This window comes from Gopherus evgoodei, chromosome 17 (assembly GCF_007399415.2).
Source record: "Gopherus evgoodei ecotype Sinaloan lineage chromosome 17, rGopEvg1_v1.p, whole genome shotgun sequence".
NCBI lineage: Eukaryota > Metazoa > Chordata > Testudines > Testudinidae > Gopherus > Gopherus evgoodei.
In genome coordinates this window covers 13,539,480-13,565,543 of record NC_044338.1, presented here as the reverse complement: position 1 = coordinate 13,565,543, position 26,064 = coordinate 13,539,480, and the positions used below count along the sequence as shown (strand labels likewise).

Here is a 26,064-nt window from a genome sequence, read left to right as displayed (position 1 = left end):
TTTGCAACAAATCTCACTTGGCGAGGGACACGTCTGACTAAGAATAGGCATAGAGGCTCAGGCCTTAGACCCCACCTTTTGCCTTCTCTACTTTTCCTTGGAGGTTGAAGGGCTTTGCATCTTTCAGGGAGATCAGTGTGCGATACCAACCCTCTAGCACCCTTCTTAAAAAACAAGATTTGTTTTAAAAACAGAGAAAATCTGATTAAAAGAAGTGGTTTACATATCTGTATATTTGACTAAAGCCCAGGGAGGCAGGCTTTCCTTAGCTTAATTATAGCCAAGAGAAGAAAATCTCCATCTCTAGAAAGGGACATCTTCTGACCCTGCCACTGTTAAATCTAGAGAGCATTTCTCGCCCCCGTCCATCCCACTTCCCCTCTGCTTAACAACCAGAATTGAGTACGTAATGGATTTTTATTTTTACTTTTTTTTGTTTCAGGAGCCAAACCAAAAGGTTGGTTTTTTGTTTTGTCTTTTGTTTTTTTAAATAAAGTTTGGTTCAAATCAGAACCAATGTTTCCAAAAAATTTTATTGAATTGAAAAACTAAAGTTCATTTAGAATCAAACAAAACATTTCAGTTGACTTGAAAAGAAGAAACTTTCTTCAATTTTTTTTTCATTTTGGTTCAAGAGATTATTTTAAATATTGGCCAAATTAAAAAATGAAATGCCATTTCTAAGTACAGTCAAAATAAAATGTTTTGTCATAAAAAAATATCAATTGAAGCTATTTGTGAAATTGAGCCTGAATTTGTAAATAATTTCAGAGACCCCCAAAATACATTTTTTGGGAAAATATCTACACCGCTATCCCAATATAATGTGTCCTGATATAACATGAATTCGGATATAATGCGGTAAAGCAGCGCTCGAGGGGTGGGGATTGCACACTCCGACAGATCAAAGCAAGGTCAATAACGCGGTTTCACCTATAACGCAATAAAATTTTTTGGCTCCCAAGCGTGTTATCAGGGTAGAGGTGTATTTGCCAAAAAAGATTTCACTCAGCTCATTATCAAATCCAGGTTAGAGTTCATTAGCTGATCAAGGTTATGTGCCATCAGTGTTTCCATAAGGAGTGTTTTTTGTCCCATTCTCTTCTTCTCCCTCTGCCTCCCCCAACCCCTGGTATTGTCCCCTATTTATCTCTGGGAAATTCCCCCAGTTTCTTGTTTCCAAATCCAGCATTCCAAAAGTTACGTTGACTTCCACTTCCATAGACAATTCCTTGGCTAGTTAGAAGTGACTTTTGATTTATCTGCCTGGTGTTGAAATCAGGCTCCCTCTTGACCTGCTGTGGGTATTATGCTAGTTGCCATTTTCCTTGGGGAAGTTGGGAACGACTTTTCACCATATTGGCAGGGATGGGGTGGTTTTTGTCTCCCAGCAGCAGGTCTGGCTCTCAGTGGGGTGGAGTAGGATGTCACAACTTAGTATGTTAAACGTGTGGTGGATGTCTAGTGCGGGTACTCGGCATGGAAGGGATGTGGTCATCTGATGAAATAGATTGGAAAAAGGCTGTGAAGGAAGGCATCCCTTAGGGGAACTGAATAAGCAGGTTTTAGGGCTCCGACACCTTGTACAGTGGGGAGCTCATCCCCCCCCCCCGCCTTTTCCTGAGTCCCCTTCAAGGGAGCGGAGAAGAAGGGCTTGGGGATGCTATGTCTGGAACAGTGGGAAGTCTATTCTCCTCCTTCTATAGGCCCCTTTCACCTTCTGCAGTGAGCAGAATAGCTGGGACATGGTTGTGGATGACTAGTAAATGATTAAGGAAAGGATGATGACTTGCACTGTACAACTTGTCAGGTACCCCAGATAGTTTAAGTGAATCAAGTTGTGGCCCATTGCCTCCTGTCAGTCTTTCAGTGTGGTGAGCTGAAAAAGGCTACAGGCTGCTGGTTAAAAGTTAGGAGGGTCCCACCCCACTTTCCCTTTTTTTGTCAATTTTTTTTAAAGAAGAGTGATTAGATGTTGCATATAACATCTGTTTATGTGAACTGTAGGGGGGTTGAGTTACTCTAGTATATATTTCAGCCTGAATGTTATGGTTTGGCAAAGTAATAAGCAACTGAAAACAGGGTCTTATACTGGAAAGTGTCAGGCAACTTTAATTAAATGTGTTATTACCATTAATTCTGTATTCCCTATATAGTATTGCATTTATCCCCTTTTTATTGTTATAATATTGCTAAATCAAAAGGAACTGCAAAATTATATAAGGGTGACAGTGAAGCGTGATCCAACAGTGGTTTGGCAGTAAAGATAACTATGCAAATGTCTTCTCTGTTGGAAAATGGCTAGTATTTTATGAATTATAATTTATCTGGAGCTGTCTTTGGCACATATCTGATTTTTTTTAATTAGAATTTTATCCTTTTCTTTAAATTATTAACTGTACAAATCACCCATGTTTCCCTTTCAGTGAATATCATGATAGAACTAGTATTGTTTCCTTGTGAATTGCTTGGGAGATTACTTTCTATAAGCTAGACTCTCTCTTTTAATTAGTTCACTTCCTAACTTTTTTGATAGGGCTGTGGAAATATCCCTTCCCTCTGCTATAAAATCATTGTTTGAGAGAATCAAAACCACTTGCCTTTTCATCTTGCCTGTGATGGAGTGGATTCGGTTTGGAGGCCGCCTGCTGGAGGCCTCATGGCCCTGCATCACTCCACCCCAGAACAGAGCAGAGGAGAAGTCCTCCAGACAGCCTAGAGTGACTTCAGAGAAGCAACCAATTGGAGGGGCAGCTGGAGTGACCAATCAGGGGTCAGAAGGGACATATAAAAGGCAAGCAGCAGAGGAGAGAGTTCAGTTTCTGCCTGGAGCTCCAAGAAGATCAGGTGCCTGGTTGGCTGAGCAGCAGGATTGTGGACAGGTCATTGTGGGCAGGCTGAGCCCACAATCTGGCCTGCCCAGGCAGGGGCACTAAGATGGGACCCAGCTGGTTTGGTTGCAGACTGAGCCCAGGTAGGACTGCTGAAAGGTCACCAGAGATGAACCTGAGTTGGGTTGTTGAAGGCAGGGTGTCGGGGAAGAATCCTTAGAGCTATGGCCCCATACCAGGGTTGGGGGGAAAACCCTGAGACTGTATACCCTGGAAGGGGGGACAGTGAATGCAGCTCAGCCCTGCTTCATAGACCACATTTGTAACAGTGAGAATCTTTTGCACTTACAGTGCACCTTCCTTCATGGATGTGAAAGGATTAGTTTAGCTAGTAAATGAAACACATATTATTGGCCCCATTTTACAGATGAGGAAATTAATGTATAGAGAAGCATAGATTCAGCCAGGGATTAGAGTCCCAGTCCAGGGAGTTCTCACAAGAGGTAGCAGAGAGTACTGAAAAGGTGTACAGACCCCATACTCCAATGTTTATGCAGGGGGATGCTCCCACTGAACTTGGAGTTTTACCTTCTTCATGAGGGCAGCATCAACCCTGATCACTAGACCTGGATTATGCTTTTTGGCTTGAGAAGTTACTTTGGCATTAGACTGATTGATTGTGAAGGGTCATTTTGTTTAAAGAACATTCCTTTTAGGGCGATTGCTGCTGCTGCTGCCTGACAATAGTAAAGCAAATTGATGGTTATGGCACTTCTTTTGAGGGCAAAGGGAACAGGAAAGGTAATTGTTCTTAACTACTTAACACTGTGAACAGTATTTCTGTGGCTGTAGAGATGAGCTGATCTAGTTAACCTGGCATCTCCTGGGTGTCTCTTGCTCACACACCATTTGTATACTGCATTTCCTAAAGCAATCAGCCATTCTCTTCCTATTAAAGTGTGTGCAGTAATCTTAGCAGGTGGCAACCATAGAGCACATAGCTTTTTTCTCTAGCAGGCTACAGAGTGCTTCATCTCCTGATCCCATCTCAGCCCTGAGGGTATATACCTTCCACTCATGTCAGTATCTTTATTTTTCAGTATATTCACAAGCACAGTGAATGATTGATTCCTAGCTGTCATTTGAGAGGAATAAATGCATATTGCTCTTGCTGGAGAAGGAAGCCATGTAAAAATGCCTCTCCTATTCTGCAAATGCAAACTGGAATGATTGCATGGAGTCTTCCCAGCTGCACACTACCTGCTTTTCAGGATGAATTCCATTGAAAAACTCTGAAGTCTGGCATAGCACAAAAATAAAAATCACAACCAATTGTGCAAGCATACCTACAGTGCAAGTATTTAACTGTGGAAAGGACCTGCCTGACATTTCCCATCGAGTAATTCTTTCATGCCTGTAGGCTTCTTCTCCCAAACTTTTTTCTCTGCTGGTGCCTCCCTGCTCATGCTGCTGGCAATGTGTTTTTTCTGTCTTTCTTTTTTTTCCCTGCAGCTTGTGTGCTCAGGATAACACATACTTTTTTCCTGGGGCTTGATCCAACACCTTTTAAAACCAGTGGGAGCTGAAGGAAGCCCCTGATTTCTGGCACCACAGGCCTGCAGAGTAAGATGGGTTACTTGATGAAAAGGTGGTATCCATGCATCTGGAGACCCTGACTCCATATTGCAGTGTCCAGAACCTGTTCTTCCTATTTTAGCTCCCCACAATGGCCTCCCTGTATCCTCAAGGAAACTGAGATGCCAAAAAGCTCATGAATTTATTACTACATCAGTGAAGTTTCCCTGCTTGAAAAGGACGATTGGAAGGGAAAGTTAAATGGCCCCCCGTAGTGTAGTGAAATTATGTCAAACTTGGTTCATTGTGTATTTACCATTTTTTTCCTTCCTGTATATGCCAAAAATGTCTAGAAAAGAGTTAACTGATCGCATTTCAACATCACTAGTAAATTTCACTACACAAGACAAATCATTATATATTCTTTTCTCATTAATTCCTTAGGCAATAAATTTGTTTGGGAGATAATTGGAAACGCATCACCCGCCGCTCTTTTGTTGTGTATTTCAAAGGTCTGTGGGTGAAAGATTTATTTTTTTATTTGTTTTCTCTGAAATTCACTCCATAGAGCTTAGTTCAAAAAAAAAATTATGTATTCTAGTATCCCCATGACCTGTATTTCTATGCTGGATAGAGAAGAGGTTACATAGTCACCATTATCAATTGCTGGAGGAAGCTTACGTCTTTCTGGATGGATGAATGGCTGGCTAATAGCTGTTACATATTTGTCTTATGCTGAAAAATAATGAAGACTTTCATGATTCTTTTCCCCACCAGGAAATATACCATAATAAATTTTTGAAACATGCATTCTATCCTAAGCATGCGTATTTTTAAAAAATAATTTGCTCCTTTTGTAACTATTTTTATACAGGACAGTGCCAAGTTAAATAGGCCAAACATGACTTAATTTAAAAGTGGATTTGTTTTCCTCATTGATCTAAGTGTTGCAATTTATTTTATGTTCTTTCTTTTACAGCAAATGTTTCATCCACTGAGTAATGGAAAAATCCTGCATACAGTCAGTTAATTGTGTGGGACATATTAACTAGTTAATATGAGCTATTGTAGCAAACAGTGCCTCAGGGTGGCAAAAGTGTTTTGCTATCATCTAAATTTCTATACACTTAATTGGGAAAGCCACTTAATGGGGACGGTCCCCAGGGAACCAGTTTTTTTGAAAGCTTAATTGAGACCCGCTCAACAGGGATATGAGTGGCGAGTAAATGAAACACAGCCCTTCCCAATGAACTTCTCAATTACATATGCAAAGCTGTCTAAGGATTTAAGGCAGATTAAGACACTGCAGCGTACAGGTAGCTTTAAGTACTAATGTGTTTTAAAGGCTTATGGCATTTCAAGCACTTGTGTCACTTTAAGACCCACATTAAGTCATTTTAAGTGGCTCTTTGGATCATTGGGAAGATAGCTTAATTGGAAGGTTAGTCTTGTACTTCTTTTCTTATTGGAGCAAAGAGAACAATATCTGGACAACTTCCTTATAACATCTATATGGAAACTTGGCTCTCAAAGTAAGTTACTGTTAGTCCTATTTAAACAGGGTATAGATATGCGTATAATCGATCAGTGTGAACTTATTGAAAGAAGTATATCTAATGCTCAGTGTACTAGAAGGGAAGCCAAGACTCTTGGATTCTATTCTCTGCCTAGTCCCTCTGGGCCACTTGAGTGCAGCCACTTCACTGCCCACCAGCGTCAGTAAGGGAAACCCAATCTGGCTTTGTGTGAGCAAGTACAAGTGACAGCCGCTCTGTGCCTTGTCCTCACTGTACAGATGGGAAGATGAATAATATTTGCCTACTTCACAGGAGTTTAAGACTTAATTGCTATGAGTGTTCCTAGGATGAAAAGTTCTATGAAAATCCTAGTAAAACAAATTTTGGTTTTAAATCACATTGGAATTATTTCTCTCTGCTACGGTTCTCACCAGGTAGGAAATATCTGGTAGAGATGTGTCCATTTTTATTCATTTTTATTATGACAGTTTGATCTATTTGGGGGTAGGGCATGGTCATTGCTATCATAATTGCATTTTAAAATTAAACCCTTATTGATCTTACTGCAACAGACTTGTGTATGTATACACATATCAGTGCCCTTCAAATGATACCCAAGACGTTATCCCTTAGTTTATTACCATATATGTTTGTCCAGAGATTCTTTGTACATTTATTCCTGAAACATAAACTTTTTGTCCCATATGAAAAGATTGTGATTGTGAGTAAAACACAAGACCATAATAGTCACATCTCAAGCCTACTAACTAGTAGTGTTGGGGGGAAAGAACTTTAGTTCTGTGAAAATAATTCTGACAACATGAAAATTCTGTCCTCAATCAGGATGAAAAGCCAAAATCTGAAAAATTTGTCTTGGAACTGAAATCTCATAAGATTTCATTTTGGAAACACTGGTTCTAAAATAAAATATGCTGTCAGGGATGCTCAGATGCATGAAAAGTGACACAGTTCTGAATTCTATCTTTGTTTTGGTGGTGTTACAAGTCAAGGGCAAACCTCAGGATCAGGGTAGGTTTACTGTGTTGTTTTGTGCAGCACCTAGCACAGTGGGACCCTGATACATGATTTGGGCTCCTAGGAACTACTGGAATACAGATAATATGCAGGGTGTATGTGCTGTTGAGAGCAAGGAAGGTACAGCATTAGCTCCAGTGTGTTCCTGGAAGATGCACTCTCGCATGAAAACAGGCATTTGAACCTATCCATTTGAATGAACAGTGGAGGTCCTGAAAAACTGGCTAATTGCCTTGGATAACTAAATATTTTCAGTTTTGGCATTATTAACATAGGGAAGTGCAAGGGATTAACTCCTAGAGAAGCTTACCTTAGTATCTCTTAAGTACAAGTGGTGAGCTCTTAAGGGTCACCTCTGTAGCCATAGAGTTCTGAGTGGGTATGTATGGATGCTCTTTTTCTGTGTCTTCTAGAATTGTGTGCTTGTTGGGCCAATGCAATTAATCTCAATTTACTTCAGGGTAACGGAGATCAGAATCTGATCCAGCAGGACTGGCATGGCAAATCTGGCTCTAGATAGTGCTGGGATACCATACGGAAAGAGGCCAATGTAAATTGGAGAACACTGATGGAATAAAAAGTGGTGGGCCTGGAAATAATCTCAGACACTGTGAGTGCTATAATAATTATGCAAAACATTAATGAATAACACCACAAAATAGGCTCAACCATGCTCATTAGGCATACCTGGCATACATTTGTCATACCTGTCCAGTGCCTAGAGCCCTGGATATGATCCTTAATCAGTTTAAGATGGATAAAAACCAGGGATTGTAGATGAAGTGGGTATTCACCCACGAAAACTCATGCTCCAAAACGTCTGTTAGTCTATAAGGTACCGCAGTCATTGCTGCTTTTACAGGGATTGTAGAGTACAGATATGCTAAGACTTCACATAAAGGTTTCTGGAAAGAATATATTGTTGGTTGTATGCCTCAGTCCATTTCTGTATGAGAGATACAATAATTTCAAGTCTTCTAATAAAATGTAAACTGATTTAAAGACATTTAAACCATCGGGGGGGCAGGGGACTGGCGGGGAAGCATGAGCAAATGTTTCCTAGAGAAATCTGTCCCTACAATCTATTTCACTGCGTTACCTTTCTTGTAGATTCAAACATTGCCAATATTCCATTGTCACCCAGAATGCCCTAGGCACTTACAGCTGTAGAAAAGGCTTAGAGCTTTGCTTCCTTCCCAACAGATTCCCAGGATTGGATTTGGCCAAGAATTGAATTCAAGGCCTGATCCAGACCAATGGAAAGTCTCTCCTTTTGGAGTCAGTGAGCTTGGATTGGACCCTTTCCAGACCGCTGGTGCCATTGTCGGCATCAATAATGCTGATACATCACAGATACCGCTATGACTTGAATAAAGGAAGTAGCGTGTGCACTCGATTAGTCAAGAGTAACAGCCATGTAAACTAAGGGTCCAATCCTGCAGACACTTACCAAACGTAGGGCAAAATCTTTGCCCCATTGAAATCCAGTGGAAGTAGGGTGATCAGATGTCCCAATTTTAGGGGCTTTTTCTTATATAGGCACCTATTACCCCCACCCCCGTCCTGATTTTTTACACTTGCTGTCTGGTCACCCGAAGTGGAAGTTTGGCCATTGATTTAAATAGGGCCCCGATTTCTCCCTACAGAGTGCTTGCTACGATGAGTAGTCTAATTGGGATTTACAGTAGTGAGCACTATACTGACAGTATTTGCAGGATTGGGCTCTAAGGTATTACAGAGCCTTTTCAGTTTATCAGTCTACGTTGTCATCCACATGGTGGTCAACAGACTGTGGTAATTCATTGGGGGTGGGGAGAACAGCCCTTCTTTCTCCTTCTCCTCCATTTTTGGATGCTTGTACCTTGAGAGCAGCAGAGATTTATGTGCTGGATTCTGATCGGGAAAACTCAGTCGTCCTTCAGCTGACCTGTTGCACGTCTCATTCTGGTCTGTTTCAGGTGTGGCTGTGTGGTGGCAGTATGGAAGTGCTGCCGTGCTCCAGAGTCGCTCACATTGAACGCAAGAAGAAGCCCTACAACAATAACATTGGTTTCTACACCAAGCGGAATGCTCTGCGGGTGGCCGAAGTGTGGATGGACGATTACAAGTCTCATGTTTACATTGCATGGAACTTGCCACTGGAGGTACAGCTTTTCCTCAATTAATGTAGTCCTACGTCTTATTTTTTTTAACATCTTAAATAAACAGTACATAGCTGTCTTTTTTGCATCGTGATACTGATGGTGCAAATAAGCATAGCTCTATTGACTTTGATGGAGGATATTACTGGAGGACATAGAAGTCTGTGGAGTTATGCCGATTAACACCAGCAGAGAGTTTGGCTTGTTTCTGAAGATTAAACACACAATGTATTTGCCTCATGCTTCAATTCATATTTACTGTGTATTTATATCACTGACATTACCCAGCAAATGTAGTCTTTCTGTGGGATTAAAGACAGAAAACAATCAAATCTTTCTGCACAGGCAGTAAATGTCTTTTTAACACATTGTCTCATCTGGTGAATGTACATTGCATGCCTTGTTACACAGACCCACAGAAACAGGAACCATCGCTTCCATAGTAGCAACATCATTGTAAATTGTCCAGCTTCTAGCCCAAGCTCATTCTGTTGAGAATGTATTCTACAGAAATTGTTGGAAAAGCAATTTCTATTCCAAAGAATAGACTATTCTAGTCCGAGCCTTGAACACAGTGCTTTACAAACATAGGCTAAGCAGGGACTCTGCCCTGAAGACCTTAGTCTAGAGACAAATAGCATTTAGAAACCATGTTTACAGATGCCTTAGATACACAAACATCCAAGACAATGGAACAGCTATTCATGAAATGGGCTCCAGTTCCAACAGATATGTGTTTGTGTAGCTGCTCTAAATAGTACAATACATTGTGATAGCCTTGGTGGCTATGTTTACTTCACATAAATGCTTGAACATATGTGTCTGCTATGTGGGCCAGTTTACAGGATTGGGGTCTCAGCTTGTAGTACTTCATGCCTCCAATAGCAGTTGTGTGTGAACATTAGCTAGGGCCTGATCCAACTCCCCACAGAAGTACAAAGGAAGACTATTGACTTGAGTAGCCGTGTCACTGGTGAACAGAGTTGTTTACCTATGCCCTTATTCAATTTTAGTTTCAAGGAGCCACTCTGGATGTCCATATCCAGGCAAAACTCCTTTTGACTTCAACAGGAGCTTCTGCCTGCAGAGGGATTGCCAAATATACGTTTAGGCTTTATAGAGCACCTCCAAACAAAGATGAATTCCATTTAGTACAGCAGCCTGTGGTCCTGTTACAGTACAGTCTGCTTGTAAGAAAACACCATCCTTGAGGGATGAGCATTTTGAGCATGCTGCCATTGTAGTCGGAAGACAGATTATGTCTGTGGAGATTTACTGGCATTTGGACACGCAGTAACTTAGCCTTTGTTCTTTGTCAGAGAACAAGGGGGACCTCGGTGCGGTTGATTAGGTACTAATCTTCTGAAGGGGCTTCCTGATTTGACATGCTGGGGACTGCAGATGGTCCCTAATTAATATGCAGTTGTGAAACACATGAGCTGGGGCTAAAAGATCTGAGTGTTGTGGGTACTCCAAGTGCATGTTATGAAGAAGGAGAGTTGGCAGGAGTCTGACTTCTTACTGCTTTCTGGCTATTCTCAGGCTGTATCTGCAATCATTCCTGTCTAACTTGGGATAGGGTTGTAAGCAAGTTGAGTGGGCTCAGACCCAAGCCGTAGACCTTTCTGTGTAAGAGGCAAATGAATAAAAGTTTCTTTTAGGGGGCTTGCTCTTGGGATGAGATGGTGGTTTTGTTTTTTTTCTTTTTCTTTTGGAGCTTACCAGGGAGAGTAGAAAATTAGATCCCAAGCTTTGAGGGCAGTAGAGTTCTATGCGTAAAGAGCAGCTGGAATCTCCCTAGAAATGGTCTTAAAAGAGCAGCTGAGTCTTTTTCAAATGGTTCAGGAATTTTCTATGGGCATTATTAGTCACTTGTGAGGGTTTAATTTTAAAGTACACTTGTTCGTATCCATTACAAAACCTCCTCAGTACAAACATGTATTGACTCCTTTTTGTTTTTATATAATATATGAAACATGATTGCTTAGTGTAAAACACCATACACTGAATATTTCAGTCTGACTGGTTTGTGGGCCTGGTTAGCACATCATCCCAGCTTACTTCATCCAGATTTTATACCTGGTCTTACCTGTCAAAGTTGAATCATATTTATATTTACCTATTGGTGCCCAATAGCACATTTAAAATGCTCTTTTCTGAAAAACAGAGTGAACAATTCATTAGAAGATCATTATAAATGTTGTCATGGAAAATTGCTTTCCCGACTGTATCTAATGAACTTTGAAAATACAAAAGTGTAAAAGACCTTTGTTTAAAGGAATAAGGATGGTTGTATCATGCTTCTAATTTCCCAGACCAAACTATTACTGAAGTTCTTGAAATAACTTAAAAAGTTAAAGATGGGAATAATCCGAGTAATTTTTCCTGGCCATTGTAGGATTGTTCACATTGGGATATATACAATAGCTTTGCTCTTTTTCAAATCCCCACAAGCAATGGGGCGTCCACTGTTTCTCATGGGAGACTATTACAAGTATAATACTTGAAACTGAATGGAGGTTTTCCTGAGGTTCAGCCTAAACTTGATTGTCTCTATAATTTTATTCTATTACTCTTGGTCATATTCTCCCATGATGCCCTGAGTCTTTTTTTTTCTTTGTTTTACACCTTCCTAAACATCCTCACTCCTCAGCCATCTCTTAGTGAAGTTTAACAAATTTCATTCTTTTAGGAGGGACAGATTTTTAAGTGTATCGTGCCCACAACTTGGGCCAGATTTTCACAAGAGCTCAGCACTCAGTCCTACCCACTTTAATAACCTATGGCCAGATTATCAGCACGTTGGTCACTGAGCTCTTTTGGAAAGATGGACTCTTACTTTGGTGCCTAAATAGGAACTGAGCTCTTCTGAACATTTTGGGCACTGATCTCTTCAGGAAATCCTCTGGCTTTAGGGACTGACCCAAAGCCCACTGACTAATCATCTCTTAATCTTTCCTCAAAAGTCAGTTCTTCCGGCTTCCTAAATCTTACTTGTCGTCTCTGAATTCCTGCCCACTTCACATCAAGCTGAGTACTATTTCTTCCTGTTTGTTGTGGCTATGAGATACTTGCCTTTCTGTTGACCTTCTTGGACAAAGTGTGTTTTGTGGGGTGTTTGTTTTTGTTTTTTTAAGAAATGGGGGTGTGTGGGTTTTGAAAATAGCATAGTCCACCTGTATGTAGAGCAGCTTCTGGAAATCTTCAAGCTGTTCGGCAACCCTATCAAAATGCAAGGAAATCCAATTCCTTTGTTAAATAACATGGCAAGAGTAAACTCTTACCTAAGCTGCCGAGTGTGTCTTTCTTTCTTTTTCAGAATCCAGGCATTGACATTGGGGATGTCTCGGAGAGAAAAGCATTAAGGAAAAGCTTAAAGTGTAAAAATTTCCTGTGGTACCTGGACCATGTTTACCCAGAAATGAGGAGATACAATAATACTATTGCCTATGGGGAGGTAATTAAGACAAAGCATGCTCTTAACACAGATTGATAAGTATTGTACTGTATAAAGGAATGACACATGAGCATGCTAATGTGTACATAATCAGAAACACCTCTCAAGATGATCCGGAATAGCTGCATTTTAGAATCTGTTCACCATTCCCTGTAATGTTTTGAGCTTTTGGTTCATTCCCAGTTTCGGGGTCCTATACATACTCAAAAATTCAAATAGTTACCACAATATTGTGTATGGTGCCTGCTAACTCCATTGGATAAGTCTGTGTGTGCCACTTGACCTAACTTTTGCTAGTTTGCAGGGGCCTGGACATATGTATTCTATAGGGTGTAATCCTTTGCCCCAAAGCCATACCATTGTGCCATGTGAAGAGGCTGAATTCAGTATTGACTGGCATTGGGACCACAGGAGAACTAGAAAAACAGCTATTCACAGTAATTAAGTAGTAATGATCCATTGCAATACATTTCCCATGGAATAGTGACTGCCTGGGCGGAGTTGCTGAAACAGCCCATGGATCCCAAGAACATGCCCCACACCAAGGTTATTGATGTCTTTTAAGCTGAAAATAGAGACAGGAATTTTTAATGTGTGATATAATACAATTGGTGTCTATGGGGAGGTTCTGGAGAACAAATGACTGTACATATTAGCAAATCTCATTGCTTGACTTATCTCTCAACATTTCATTCACTTTAGAGTATAAATGTTATACAATGTCTGTATTAGGCTCATTCTCCTTGAGCCTAAAAGATCTCTTTTCGGTTTCCTCAATTTTGTCCCGCCCAGTAGTATGTGTGTACATTTCCCATCTCTCAGTTACCCTCCTTCTCCTAAGTTCCTTATAAAATGCCTGACTAATGGCAACACTGCACCAGTTTCACTCACAGCCACAGCTTGGATCAGCATTATGATTTAAAAGCCATACATACTCTCCAGTCTTGCCCACAAGAAGCACTGCATTGATCCCTATGCCCTCTATTACTCTTCCGAAAAGGGGTGTTGCCAGTGCTTGCTGCCAACTGCAACATGGGCACAAGAGCTGAGAGCTCTGACCGTGTCTCCAAGATAGCTGACGGCGTCCTCTGGGCCCCTGAGCAAATGGGTTGGGACTTTTGCCTAGTCACTAGGCCTGTGTCCCATCCTGCTCTCTCATGGTAGCATGGAAAGGGTTTCTGATGCCCCCTTTCCCACATACTCCATCATTGCACCACATAAGACACTCTGAATTTTATTTCAGGGCTTCTAGAGAACTTCAGGATAAGGAATAAGGAGTGCTGCATTGGCCCCCAAATCATACAGTGGAAGACTTGAAAACAACATCACCACTAGACATGCCTAATATCTTAAATACAGAGGCAACTGAAATCATTGCAATTGTCAGTAAACAATAGGTTTTTAATGGTGGCTATTGTATAAATACAAGTCATTATTAAAACTTATCGTGTATGCAGCAGAAAAACCTGTTGCATATGATGTGGTAAAGCATCTTCTCTTTTCCATAACGCTAAAGGCCAGGGACTTCACTGCGATCATGCGTTACATTCTTCCCTCCAATAAGGGACAGACATGTAAATATGCAATGTTTGTTTCTATAGCTTCGTAACAACAAAGCGAAGGATGTATGCCTTGACCAGGGTCCGCAGGAGAACCACACAGCAATACTGTATCCATGCCACGGCTGGGGACCTCAGGTTAGGATTTATTTTCTGTTATACAGTGTGCACAAACAGAGAATCGGCTGAGATTGCTGCAAAGCATAATAAAGACGTGCATTGGGGTCCGTTCATTTAGACTTTCAAATGACAAGACTGGTCGTCGTCTGAAAAATGAAGAGGGTAGGGGGGTATATTTTTTCCATTCTCTCAGAGCAGTTTTCCAAATTAAAGTACCATAATCTTGAGAGAGCTGTGCATAACATCTTAATTTAAAAATGACATGGATAAATAATGCTGAAAGCAAATAGCCAATCAGCAAAATAGAGCATGCACATGTAACACATTAAGACATTTTATTTTTCTGTTCATATGCCAGCAGGGTAAAGAGACACATGGGAAAACAAAGCAAATGGTGGAGTGTGTGTGTGTGTGTGGTTTTTTTTTTTCCCCCCGATGGCATAACTAGAACGTTCTTTCTAGCCTCTTACTTGCCCAAGAAAATATGGGCCAACCAAAAGGCTCTTTGAACCATTGTCTTCATTCAAATCACATTCTGGGCTAAAGATCATGGTGTGTTTTTGTGGTATTATGGCTTACCTTAGCTGTGATATAATTTTATCTTTCAATACTTTAAGAAGAAATTCACTACACTTGAATGATGCTGGCTGGACAGCCCTGGGAGTTGGAAATCCTATGTATAGCCATAGAATAAGTACTGCATAAACAGTGCCAATGCATCCATCTAGGGGGGATGGATCCTGTGCTGTGCTTCCAAGACCTGCAAGCCTCCAAGGATAACTTGCCAAGGCTCCTTTGTCACTTTGCATCCTTCTCTTATTCTGGCCTGGGAGCCCAGTACTGTTCGTATCTGCCAGGTAGTCATCACCTTTTCATTGATATCCCTCCTCAAAATGCCCTTCTTCCATGGAGATGAAGAGGGTCCAAAGCAAGTTCATGATACTTCTGGAACTAGAAGAGCCATAATACGATAGGCCACTTGTTGTTGTTTTGTTTTTTTTCCTACCTGACCAAAAGCAGGAGACACCAGAAATCATGAAATTCCAGCCCAACCAAACCCAGGAAATATTGGAGCTGGTTCTCATGGGATCTGCAGCCCAATCTATATATACACACCCAAGAGTTTTTCAGATAATTTAGCTAAAAATCCAAGTTTTTGGGTGTGTATCCAACTTCAACCTCTGAAGTGCTTGAGATTTACCCATCGTTGTAGGAGCATAATCAAGTGATAGGTGAGGTGGAAAGGATACAGATGGAGTGTTCCACAGTCAGTGTGCTCAGAAAATGAATGCAACAGTAGATACAAGCTTCATCTGGAATTGGGAAGGCAACTCATCTAGTTCTCTTTTCTTCTGTTGCTCCCGTTTTTACCTTACTATAAAATTTGTGCACAGCACTGAACAATCAGGTCAAACATTACTCACCCTACCTCCTCTGGCTCAACATCTGAACTGAAGGGATTTCATCATTTGCCTTTTGGTAGAAAAACTTTTCCTGGATCATAAATATGCCAAGATCCACTCTAGGCATATTTAACATCCAGGTAGAGTTTTATTTATTAGAAGACAAGTCATCTGCCTTTGATTGGGGTTTTTTGGAGGGGAAGGACTGACTGTCATTCCAGAGGCTCTGCAAACTTTATTGCCTGGTCTACTATGTTGGTTTTGGTTTTTGATTTCCCTTGGTCTACTATGTTGGTTTTGGATTTCCCTATGTTGGTTTTGGTTTTGGATTCCCTCTGTATTCCAGATGGACAGAATCATATATATCGCCCTATATATGACAATGTCTTCTAATGGTAGATTTAAAAACAACAATCTAAAACCAGCTCTGCCCAAGCAAAGCACTAACTTCCACACAGTTCTCGCCTGGGGCAGAGGATGAGAAACAAAATTAGTCACACATGACACATTGATTAATGCACCACTGAAAAGCATTCCGATATGACAGTAATAAGGGGATATATAAAATTATACAGAATAGAATCCGAGGTCCAAGGTGCCTTCATAAACTGCCACTGTTTGACAAGTTCACTCTACCTACAAAGTGAGCTCCCTATCAAGCCTTCATCTCAAAAGAAAAGTGCATAAGCGTCTCACAAGGACTCAGGGTAAAGTCTTAATTCCTGGTCCCAGTTGTTCTGTAAGCCAACCTCTCCATGTTTTCTGGGGTCAGTGAGGTTCTCATTAGAAGTTGTGAGAAAGGAAGGCGCTAAGGTTTATTCTGCTGTTTCTTCTACCAGTGTTACATGTGAGAGCTCAGGGCTGCAATTGCATTCATTAAGATCAAAACTGTGAAATATGAAGACCATCACAGTAAGTGCTCACCAGATATTTGCATAATAAAAAGCTTGCCTGAGGAAATCAATTTCTCACATACACCAGAAAAGCATGCAAGGGGGAAAAGGTCTCCTGCAAGACAGAAAGGTTCCTAAACTTGTTAGAGGTAATCAATTCATTGAAAAGATTGGCATCTAAAGCATTGGTTTTCTGGCTGAGCAAAAGGCTGTTCCAGCCCATTTAAATGGTTCCAGCCATGCTCTGGCTCCACATTATAGCTTTAGCGGTGGTAGGATAGACTACCAGAGATGTTTGTCAAACTCATGTTTGACAATTGTCTCTCCTCCTCTCTTGTGGTAACACTTGTATATAATCGAGCTCTTTGATCGTTTTTTTTCCATCTATCATAAAGCTCTTTACAAAGGAGGCATCATTATTCTCATTTTGTGAAAGAGGAGTTGAGTATGGTAGGGTTCAAGTTTACAGCAAGGCCCTAGTGTCAGGTAGACTTGATCCAGTGACTGGTAACTTGCCCAAAGACAGGGCCTGATATTGGCTTTCGTAGGGTGACCAGCAATGGCCTCGGCTGCTCAGCTCATCTTTCAGTGCACACAGTTCACCAGCACTATTCCCACTGAGATGGTACTCTAGTTAGGGCACTACCCTAGGATTTGAGGAGATGTGCGTTTAAGTCCCAGTACCAGGGCAGATTTCATATATGACCCTTGGGCAAATCACTTAGTCTCTCTCTACCTCAGCTCCCCGTCTGTAAAATAGCAGCACTGATCTAACTCAAAGGGGTCTTGGGAGATACATATATTCATGGTTACGAGGCGATCAGACAGTATGACGAAAGGGGCTATATAAATACACAAGAAAATGAATAAATAGAAGACTCCCTTGCTGTAAAGGCCCTGGGTAATTTTAGGGACTCTGATGTGTTCAGATACAAGTTGTCTTCCCTTGTGGCTTTCAGCTGGAAAATTTGAATGCCCTGTGCCAGAAATGCCCTAAGAGAGCCATCCACAAGGTATTTCCAGCCTGACCTTTGAAGATGCACAAGGGTAGAATAGTTCCAATCAACATTTCAGTGATAGGATACTAGCTCACACTGAAGCTGAACTGAAAACTTTTGTAGGGCCACCTGTACCTAGCAGGGGATGAATTCACAGTGCAGCCTTAAGGCAAAGATGGATATCCTATTCTTTGTACAAAGGGAAAGATAAACTAGATCAGCCAGTGATGTAGCTCTTTACTAAATATAACTTAGCCACTGTTGTGAATGTGCCATTTAATAATGAATTATGCACAAACTGCATATTGTACTTTGTAGTTGGACACTTATGTCTTCAAGTTTCTGGTTGTATGAGAAATTAAACTGATACTGCCTGCTAACCTTGGACTTTGAGATGAATAACTAAAAGCAGGTTATTTCTTCCATCCTTTTTTTTTTTTTATAATTAAGCTTAATGATATTTTCTTTTCCTCCGCGGTGATCTAAATTAAAATGTTGTGTTGCTGTTTGTTTGACTGGCAGGCTCAATGAAACCAGCTCAAAGCAGATTTTTTCTTCCTGTTCTTTCTGAGCCACGTTGTTCCTTCCCTCTCCAAACCGTGAAAGAAACAATGACCCCCAATTAATGTGGGGATCTAATGGTATGCCTCGTTGCTCCAAAAAAAGAGTATGGCATTTGGGCACATAAAACAAACATTTACAAGCCAAAGTGCTAGTTAGATTCGTCCGCTAAGTGAGTTTGGTGTTCTGGCAAAATGCAATCTGGCTTCAGAGCCTTGCGGTCAGACACATAGTGGAGCTTGTATTGCCAATTAGATTCTTTTTGCTTTTGCTCAAAGTATCTCCAGGCCCACACTTGTCTCCTGGCCTTTGTTGTTGTTGTTGTGTTGTTTTCTTTTGTTTGTTTGTTTGTCTCCTCTGTTTATCTTCCCTTTAGTGTTCCTTCTTTCACAGAAGGCTTTCATTCATTTCTAGATTAATTCATCATCAAGCGTGAATGATAAGAAATCCTTGTATCCTGTAATTAAATTGAATCTGCTCTTGGACTCATTTTGTTAGCTTCATCTTTTAAGTGATATATCATTACTGCAAAGTGTTTTGATGATGTATTACAGTCATGTCATTGGAGTGACAGAACTGTGGTGATATATTAGCATAATAGAAGGCTCTATAATACAAGATAATGTCCATCCAGCAGTGCCTTCCATTTAACTGTAGGATAAAACATGTTTTCCTCAAACAAATTTGTTAAGCAGCAGGACATGAGGACAAAGCCACTAATAGTGAGATAATCTAGAAGACTGGCGTATCATGGGCGACAAGTATCATTTAGATTGAATTATTTAAAAAAGAAACCACTGTACTCTTATGTATTGTGACGAGATGAGAATCTGCCCTCTGCAGAAAAGAAGCTAAACAACTCTAAATTATTTTTCAATAGTCAAGGAACATCACCAAGACTTATTTCCCAGGTTCTAAGAAGTCTAATTAACTTTCTTCCATCACAGAGGAGCAACCAGGCAGAAATAGTAATCAAAGAGTGTATATTGTTAATGTCAGGTTTACAAATGAGGAGATCAAACTGAATGATGCATCAGTGCATTTGTAGAGTGTGAGGCGTACCCAACTGTGTTTAAATTTGCAGAAGCTGCAGGTTAGCTAAATAAATTGTTATCTTTACTTTACCCCTCCTTCCCTCTTAAAAACATAGGCAGCTGCTACCTCCTTTGAACAGAGACATAGCTCTACTATCCTTTTCTGCATTGGAAAGATATTTAGAATAGTGATACTTGGAGGTTCTATGGCCAAGCCCTTAGCACAACCTCACTTATTAATTTGGGGGTTAGGTTGTGCAACCCTTATGTTGGTGAGCATTTACTTAGAGGCACAGTCTCATGGGGCATGTTCAACCTTGCCCAAAGTCAGCAGTTAGCCTGAAACAGTAACTCCACATTAATTTTCTTTAACGGTTTGGTCACTAGATTGTTGTATTTTGGGGTTTTTTGTTTTTTTTTAAGGGTTCCTCTTGGATTCCTTCCCTTTTCCCATTTTTCCCTCTTACTCCTCCCCTACCCTTTTCTAAAAATCCTCACATCGTAGTGGTCTGATAGGGTGTGTCTGTACTGCATGCTAAGCCCAGGCTCAGGTCTGAGTCCAAGCCCCGCTTCTGTCTGCTCTGATCAGATTCACTCAGGGCAGCATGCATTCAAGACCTAGGTTTTCAGACCCTGCTGAGGGGTTGATCAGAGCCCCCAAACTCCCACTGAGACGCAGGTCCAAGCTCTGTTTTACAATATGGACACAGGTCAAGGCATGGACTCCAAGTCAGAAGGTTTTCAGTAGGGACACGTGAACATGACTGAGAGGCCCAGGTTCAGCAATTTGAAACCCAGGCTTTCCGTGCCGTGTATCTGCTCAAGCACTGGTTTAGAAACACCCCAGTCCACAAGCTGGGTCTCTCTCAGATCTATAATGCAGTGTAGACCTACCCATAGAAGTCTGTTATGGTAATTCCTATGGTTTTACTTCCTCTCCTCCCCAATCCCTAGCAATGTCCATACTCCGCTGCAGCATGTTCAGTCCCTGCCAGTGCTGGACCCATTTATGAATACGAACAAGATGTTCTGTAGAAGTTAGCAGTGTCAAGTACATCTGTGAGAAGTAACATCTCACAGCCTGCCATTCTGATGTGTGGAAAGTATGACGTCCAGCACTCCTTACAACTTCTATGCACCCTCACTTGCTGAAATATGGGCTGGGCCACCTTGGTGCACATGGCGGGGCGGGGCGGGGGGAAACAGTGGTGGAGGCAGATGAGCTGGGGAAGGTGGCCAGGCTTCCTGTGGGAGTCAAGCCTAGGCTCTGCATGTAAGTTGGGGCCAGATTCCCTGGGGGACTTGCTGCCTGGTTCTGGGGCAAGCTCTGCTGCCACCTGCGTGTGGTCCTGGCCTTGAATAGTCCCTCTCTGCCAGCTGGTGTGGGCCAGGCTCCCCAAGCAGCAGCATCTCCTGCATGACCACAGGGCCTTCACCTTCTACTTCTGTGGGTGAATGGGACCTGGGAAGAGCACAGAGCTGGGACAAGGCAGCCCTGGTGGTGCCAGCCCCCCACAGTGCCATCCCTCTTATAAAATAGATTTTAGGTCCTGCATCCCCCAAATCTGCCCACATACACTTGTCATCCCCCCAGGACCTCTGCCCTGAAGGGCCTGCACACCTCTGTGCTGAAGGCAGAGTATGTTACTTCAGCTGAGGGCACCAAAACTGCAACTTCAACACCAGTGGCTGTAACTTTAGAACCAAAACATCACAACTGTCATTCATCCTTCATTCAGAATACAAGGGGACTTGTACTCCTCAATCACTTAAGCTTATTTGAAAATCACACCCTTAAACTTATTTAACTCATCAAGACACGTGCACAACGTTAACTCTCCGAAACAGCCTTTTCCAGCAGTGATGCTTTCCAGGAATAACTGTCCTCCGCTTTGAGCTGATGAAAAAGACTGAAGAGTAAAGCAATTGCAAGCTCTGTTTTGGTTGACAGTAAGCTAGATCAAATAGTATACTGAAGTCAATCCAGAAATGCATTCTGGGCTTTATTTATCTGGCTATTATACCAAATAGGTTTCACATCTACTATATCCACTGTGATAGATTTCTCATAAGATCCGTGTTTGTTCTTCAGATTATTTCATTTTCCCATTGCCCCTTGCCCTCAGGACCTGATTTGATTTTTGCTCTCATTACTTTTCCTACCACATTAGGAGATAACATCTAAGCACAGAAATTTTATTGCCTTGTGGGCACTAGGCCAACAGGCTAAAGAGAAGCTGACAAACATAATGAAAGGAAAGATGCCTAATACAATAATTATATACATGGACGCTAAGGTTTTAAAAACACATAAAGAAAAATACTTGTACTGCATGCTTGCGCTTGTCAATGGATTTCTTAAAGTCACAGTCTTAAAGGAAGGAGTTTGATGTTTAGTCCTTGAAAGATTTGTGAGCTACTATTAAAATACCAATTCAGTTTGGTTGCTTTACGAAAACACATGCTGTCAGTCAAGACTTTCACTGCTGAGAATTTGAAACATAAAAACATCAGTACCAATAAAAACAGATAATCCAGAATTTCACCATTCTGCAATACTTGATTTGCTCTTAGAGTAATTCTAATGCTCTGTTCATATGGTAGCCTTCTTTCTAAACAGTCTCATCACACATTGCAGAGTTGAAGTAATTAAGCTCCTTTGATGCAGGTGAGCATTATACCTGTTTTGTGAACGAATGACCTGAGGCACAGAGAGGATAAGTATCTTGCCTAGGGCCTATTCAATGAGTCAGTGGCAGAGTTGGGATTAGACCCCAGACGTCCTGATTTATATTGTGCTGCATTAACCTCTAGAAAGCACTCCTTTCTGTTCCACAAACCCAACTCTAACACAACTCAAGGCTCTGGTGAAAACCACAGAGAAAAAGAACGTGTCAATGCACAGTCAGGAGAAGTTTGATCATGAGGTTACAGCTAAAGGGTTATGTGTTCTACTGCATCAGAGCTTTCTTCAGTGCAAGGAGAGCATGGTGGGCAGAATGGCTGGAGGACAGTGGCCTTTGTTGTGAGTTACAGTAGCTTAGGTCTTGCTTAGATTTACAACACTAATATAATGTTCTTAAGGAACCCTACAACAGTGGCGGCTTGGCATGGCATAGCCCTCTCTTGTCCTCAGCCAGTTCGAGCCAGAATCCAGCCCCCTTTGTCCCACCTGGAGGTAGAACCTGGGAAGTTCAGCACCAAACCTACCACAGCCCTGCCAAATGATCTGAAGGAGTTGATGAAGCTGTCAATAAATAACATGCTGTTATGGTCAGAGAGACACAACCATGCATGCCGACCCAGAGCAATGCGCTTGTGTGTCTAAACCAGCATAGTGAAGTAAAGATGAAATTAGAAACAAATACCTTAATAATTGGTATCTGCTTTTATTGGTTCAAGTCAAACCCCTTTATGTTGTTTTTAACTTGAGTTTGGATGTTTAATTATTCCAACAAAGATAACCATAACTCCCAGTGTGATTTACTGCCTCTCTTTAAGCATCTGGGTCACAGATATATTCAGTTAATTAATGTGATGAATACTTCTCATTTTTCTGCTGGATAATAGAGTGATTCATAATTTAAATAAGCAGCTATGTATATCTTTCCCCTGTATTATAAAAGGCAGGCTGCTGTCATTCATCTCTTTTCACTCTGTGAATTTAAATACATCCAGGGAAATATTTTTTTAAACAGTGCAAATATATCAGCCCTTTCTTAAACAACCGTGTAGCTCATTGGACAATCAACAACAAGAAGGGACATGAGGGGGGCAGTCGTCTTCCCATTGCTAATTTCTGCCCAGTAGCAAGACTTCATTCTTTCCATGGCTGAGGACAAGACAGCTCGGATGCCTTCCTCTGATGCTATCATTCAACGTTTCCTCCAGAACAAACAGAATTTTCAGGGTGCATGGGAGGAGCGAGATATACAGTTATGCACAAGCAGGATACTGATGGATACTCCAGTGTTTGGAAATGGTCACACCAAGAGGCTTTTATATCATCTGTAGCTATATACACATATGGGGAACAATATGGGGGATCTAAGATTGGATCATTTCGTGAGGGATGTGATCACAAATCAAATCCTTCACTTGGCTATCCTTATCTGTTGGCTGCTATTTTCTGCCTATGCCTAGAATAGCTGGAGGGCTGCTCTGGACACATCGACAATGGCATTTAGTTGTCAAAAGAAGAACCCACAGCTAAGCATCTCAGAATCACTAGAATGGTCCAGTATGCCCCAAAATAGCCAGCTGATTGCAATCTAAAACCACCATAACTAGCATAGTATCAACACCAAATAAAGGCCAAAGGATCCCACCCCACAGGTTGTTAGTAATTAAAGCCCAGAGCCATAAAGGTATTTAGGTGTCAAACTCCTCCCCTGCCACCTCCATCCGTCCGCAAAACTGAGCTAGAAATCTCTGGACATATGCTTTTAAAAGCCTGTCATTCCCATCTCCTGTACTCACTAGGTCAGTCCCCTCTGCATCTCTTCTCTAATCACACTTGAGAAGTACTAACAGTCTTTTTTCCCCCCACCCTGTCAGCTTGCCCGCTACACCAAGGAGGGATACCTTCACTTGGGGGCCCTTGGGACCACGACTCTCTTGCCTGATACCCGCTGCCTGGTGGATAACATGAAAAGCCGGCTCCCTCAACTCCTTGATTGTGAAAAGGTCAAGAGCAGCCTCCATAAACGCTGGAATTTCATACAGGTTTGTGAGGATGGGGCTTTCGCCTGCTGCTTCTCCTCCCTTTAACTATGGCCTGTGTCATGTATTCTCTTCTTTATAGCATGGAGGAAGCATTTCTGCAGAGGTAGGGGCTACTAGCCAACATGCTGCGAGAGGAGGTATTTTCATGCCCTCTTTGCTACTTTTACTCACACAGAAATTGCTCAGCCTAAGAACAATTTAACGTTGGTGAGATTAAGGATGTTTCTTCTTTTTCTTAAGTCTTGTACTGCTGGTGCATAAGGCTCAGAACTCGATATTCACATTATGTATCCATGCAGCCATAGATTCGTTACAAAATGGCATCCCAGAATAGGATCGTGCAGACCTCAGAGACTGAAAATTACCTTTGCCTACAACGGGAGGATGTAATATATTGGCTAAATGTGTGTGATCATGTCTCCCTCACACAGAGGATAAGACCCTGCTACTTGCAGATTACAGATTTTCTCAGTTAGCTGAAGGGGCAGGGATATATACATTTAGGGCTGAAGGATTTAATGGATTATTTTAATGGATATTATTTCTTATTTAGCATTAGCGCCCGGCCACCAAGTGCTAAGCACTTACCCAGCCCAGAGGAAGACGCAGTCCCTGTTCCAGTGATTGCATGCAGTCACCTGTTGGCTACATAGAAGGTACTTACCTTTATCTTTGATTTTAGAATGGTGCGATCCTGAATAAGGGAACTGGGCGCTGTCTGGAAGTGGAGAACAAAGGAATGTCCGGAATTGATCTAATTCTTCGCAGCTGCACGGGACAAAGATGGACAATTAAAAACTTCATCAAGTAAAGGTGTAAGGGCCAGAGCACTCTGAAGAACTTCACTCACAACACAAATGACTTGGACCGATCAGACAGGGATCCTTTTCACAACTTTGGAAAGAAAGAAATATAAAAACAGAGCTTTATTCACGGTATCAGGAGAGGACCTTGGGGGAAGTGGGCATTCGTGGTTTGTTTTTTTAATTGTATATTAGTCTCTCACAGCTGATTCCAACTGGGTGAAATTGTGTCAGAACTGTTATTTTCGTCCAGCAAGAGCTCTCAAGGTATCACTTATTTCTGCTGGAATGAAGCCTGTGCAGTCTTATGGACGGTTTATTGACAGGGAAGTGATGCTTTCACAAATGACTTAAAGCTCTTAGCAAAGGCCATCAAGGTTTATACCAGGACCAGAGTTAAGAGACCTTGGACAAACCCACTTGTCAAGCAAGAGCATTTGTCTATATAAAACAGAAAAAAGATTGCCACGTTTGGAAGCCTAAAGTGAGCTGAGTTAAAGTTCTTAGGTGTTTTTAAATGTCTCCTCTCTCCCTTACTCTCACCCACCTTCTTCAACCTGGGACAGGCATGCTTTAAAGTGACATGTCTCAAAGGCATCTCCAAATAGCCCCTTGATTTCCCTCTCACAAGAACAGGATACCAACTATACATACAAAACGATGGGGCCTCAATTAGCTGTTACAACTCAAGAAAGCGATTTTGGCATCATCATGGATAGTTCTCTGAAAACATCTGTTCAATGTACTAGGGCGGTCACAACAGCCAACAGGAGGCCAGGAACTGTTAAGGAAGGGCTAGATAATCAGACAGTAAATATCATAGTGCCAATATAGAAATCCATGGTGCACCCACTTCTTCAATACTGTGTCCAGTTCTGGTCGCCCCATCTCAAAAAAGATGTATTAGAACTGGAAAAGATACCAAGAAGGGCAACAAAATCTAAGGGGTATAGAACAGCTTGCATATGAGAAGAGATTAAAAAGACAGGGACTGCTCAGCTTAGCAAAGAGACGACTAAGGGAGGATATGATCGAGGTCTATAAAATCATAAATGATGTGGAGAAAGTGACTGAGGAGGTGTTATTTATCCCTTCGCATAACACAAGAACCGGGGGGTCACCCAATGAAATTAATTAGCAACAGTTTTAAAACAAACATGAGGAAGTACTTTTTCACACAATGCAGTCAACCTGCGGAACTCATTGCCAGGGGATGTTGTGAAGGCCAAAAGTATAAGAATTAAATAAGTTCCTGGAAGATAGGTCGAACAATGGCTGTTAGCCAAGAGGGACAGAAGTGTAACCCCGTGCTCTGAGTGTCCCTAAATTCTGTTTGCAAGAAGCTGGGACTAGATGACGGGATGGATTACTTGATAATTGCCCTGTTCTGTTCATTCCCTCTGAAGCACCTG

At 41.5% G+C, this 26,064-nt stretch overlaps 1 protein-coding gene across 1 annotated transcript in view; it reads left to right on the top strand.

The window, feature by feature from the left end:
- Window positions 1–25,534, top strand: part of GALNT17 (polypeptide N-acetylgalactosaminyltransferase 17) — a 284,026-nt gene extending 258,492 nt beyond the window's left edge. Inside the window, exons 7-11 of the mRNA XM_030536954.1 lie at window positions 8,917–9,102; window positions 12,419–12,556; window positions 14,158–14,253; window positions 23,682–23,849; window positions 24,532–25,534. Coding sequence (XP_030392814.1) covers window positions 8,917–9,102; window positions 12,419–12,556; window positions 14,158–14,253; window positions 23,682–23,849; window positions 24,532–24,660 — 717 coding nt within the window. The 3' untranslated portion in view covers window positions 24,661–25,534. The remainder of the gene's footprint in view (window positions 1–8,916; window positions 9,103–12,418; window positions 12,557–14,157; window positions 14,254–23,681; window positions 23,850–24,531) is intronic.
- The last annotated feature ends 530 nt before the right edge of the window (window positions 25,535–26,064 follow it).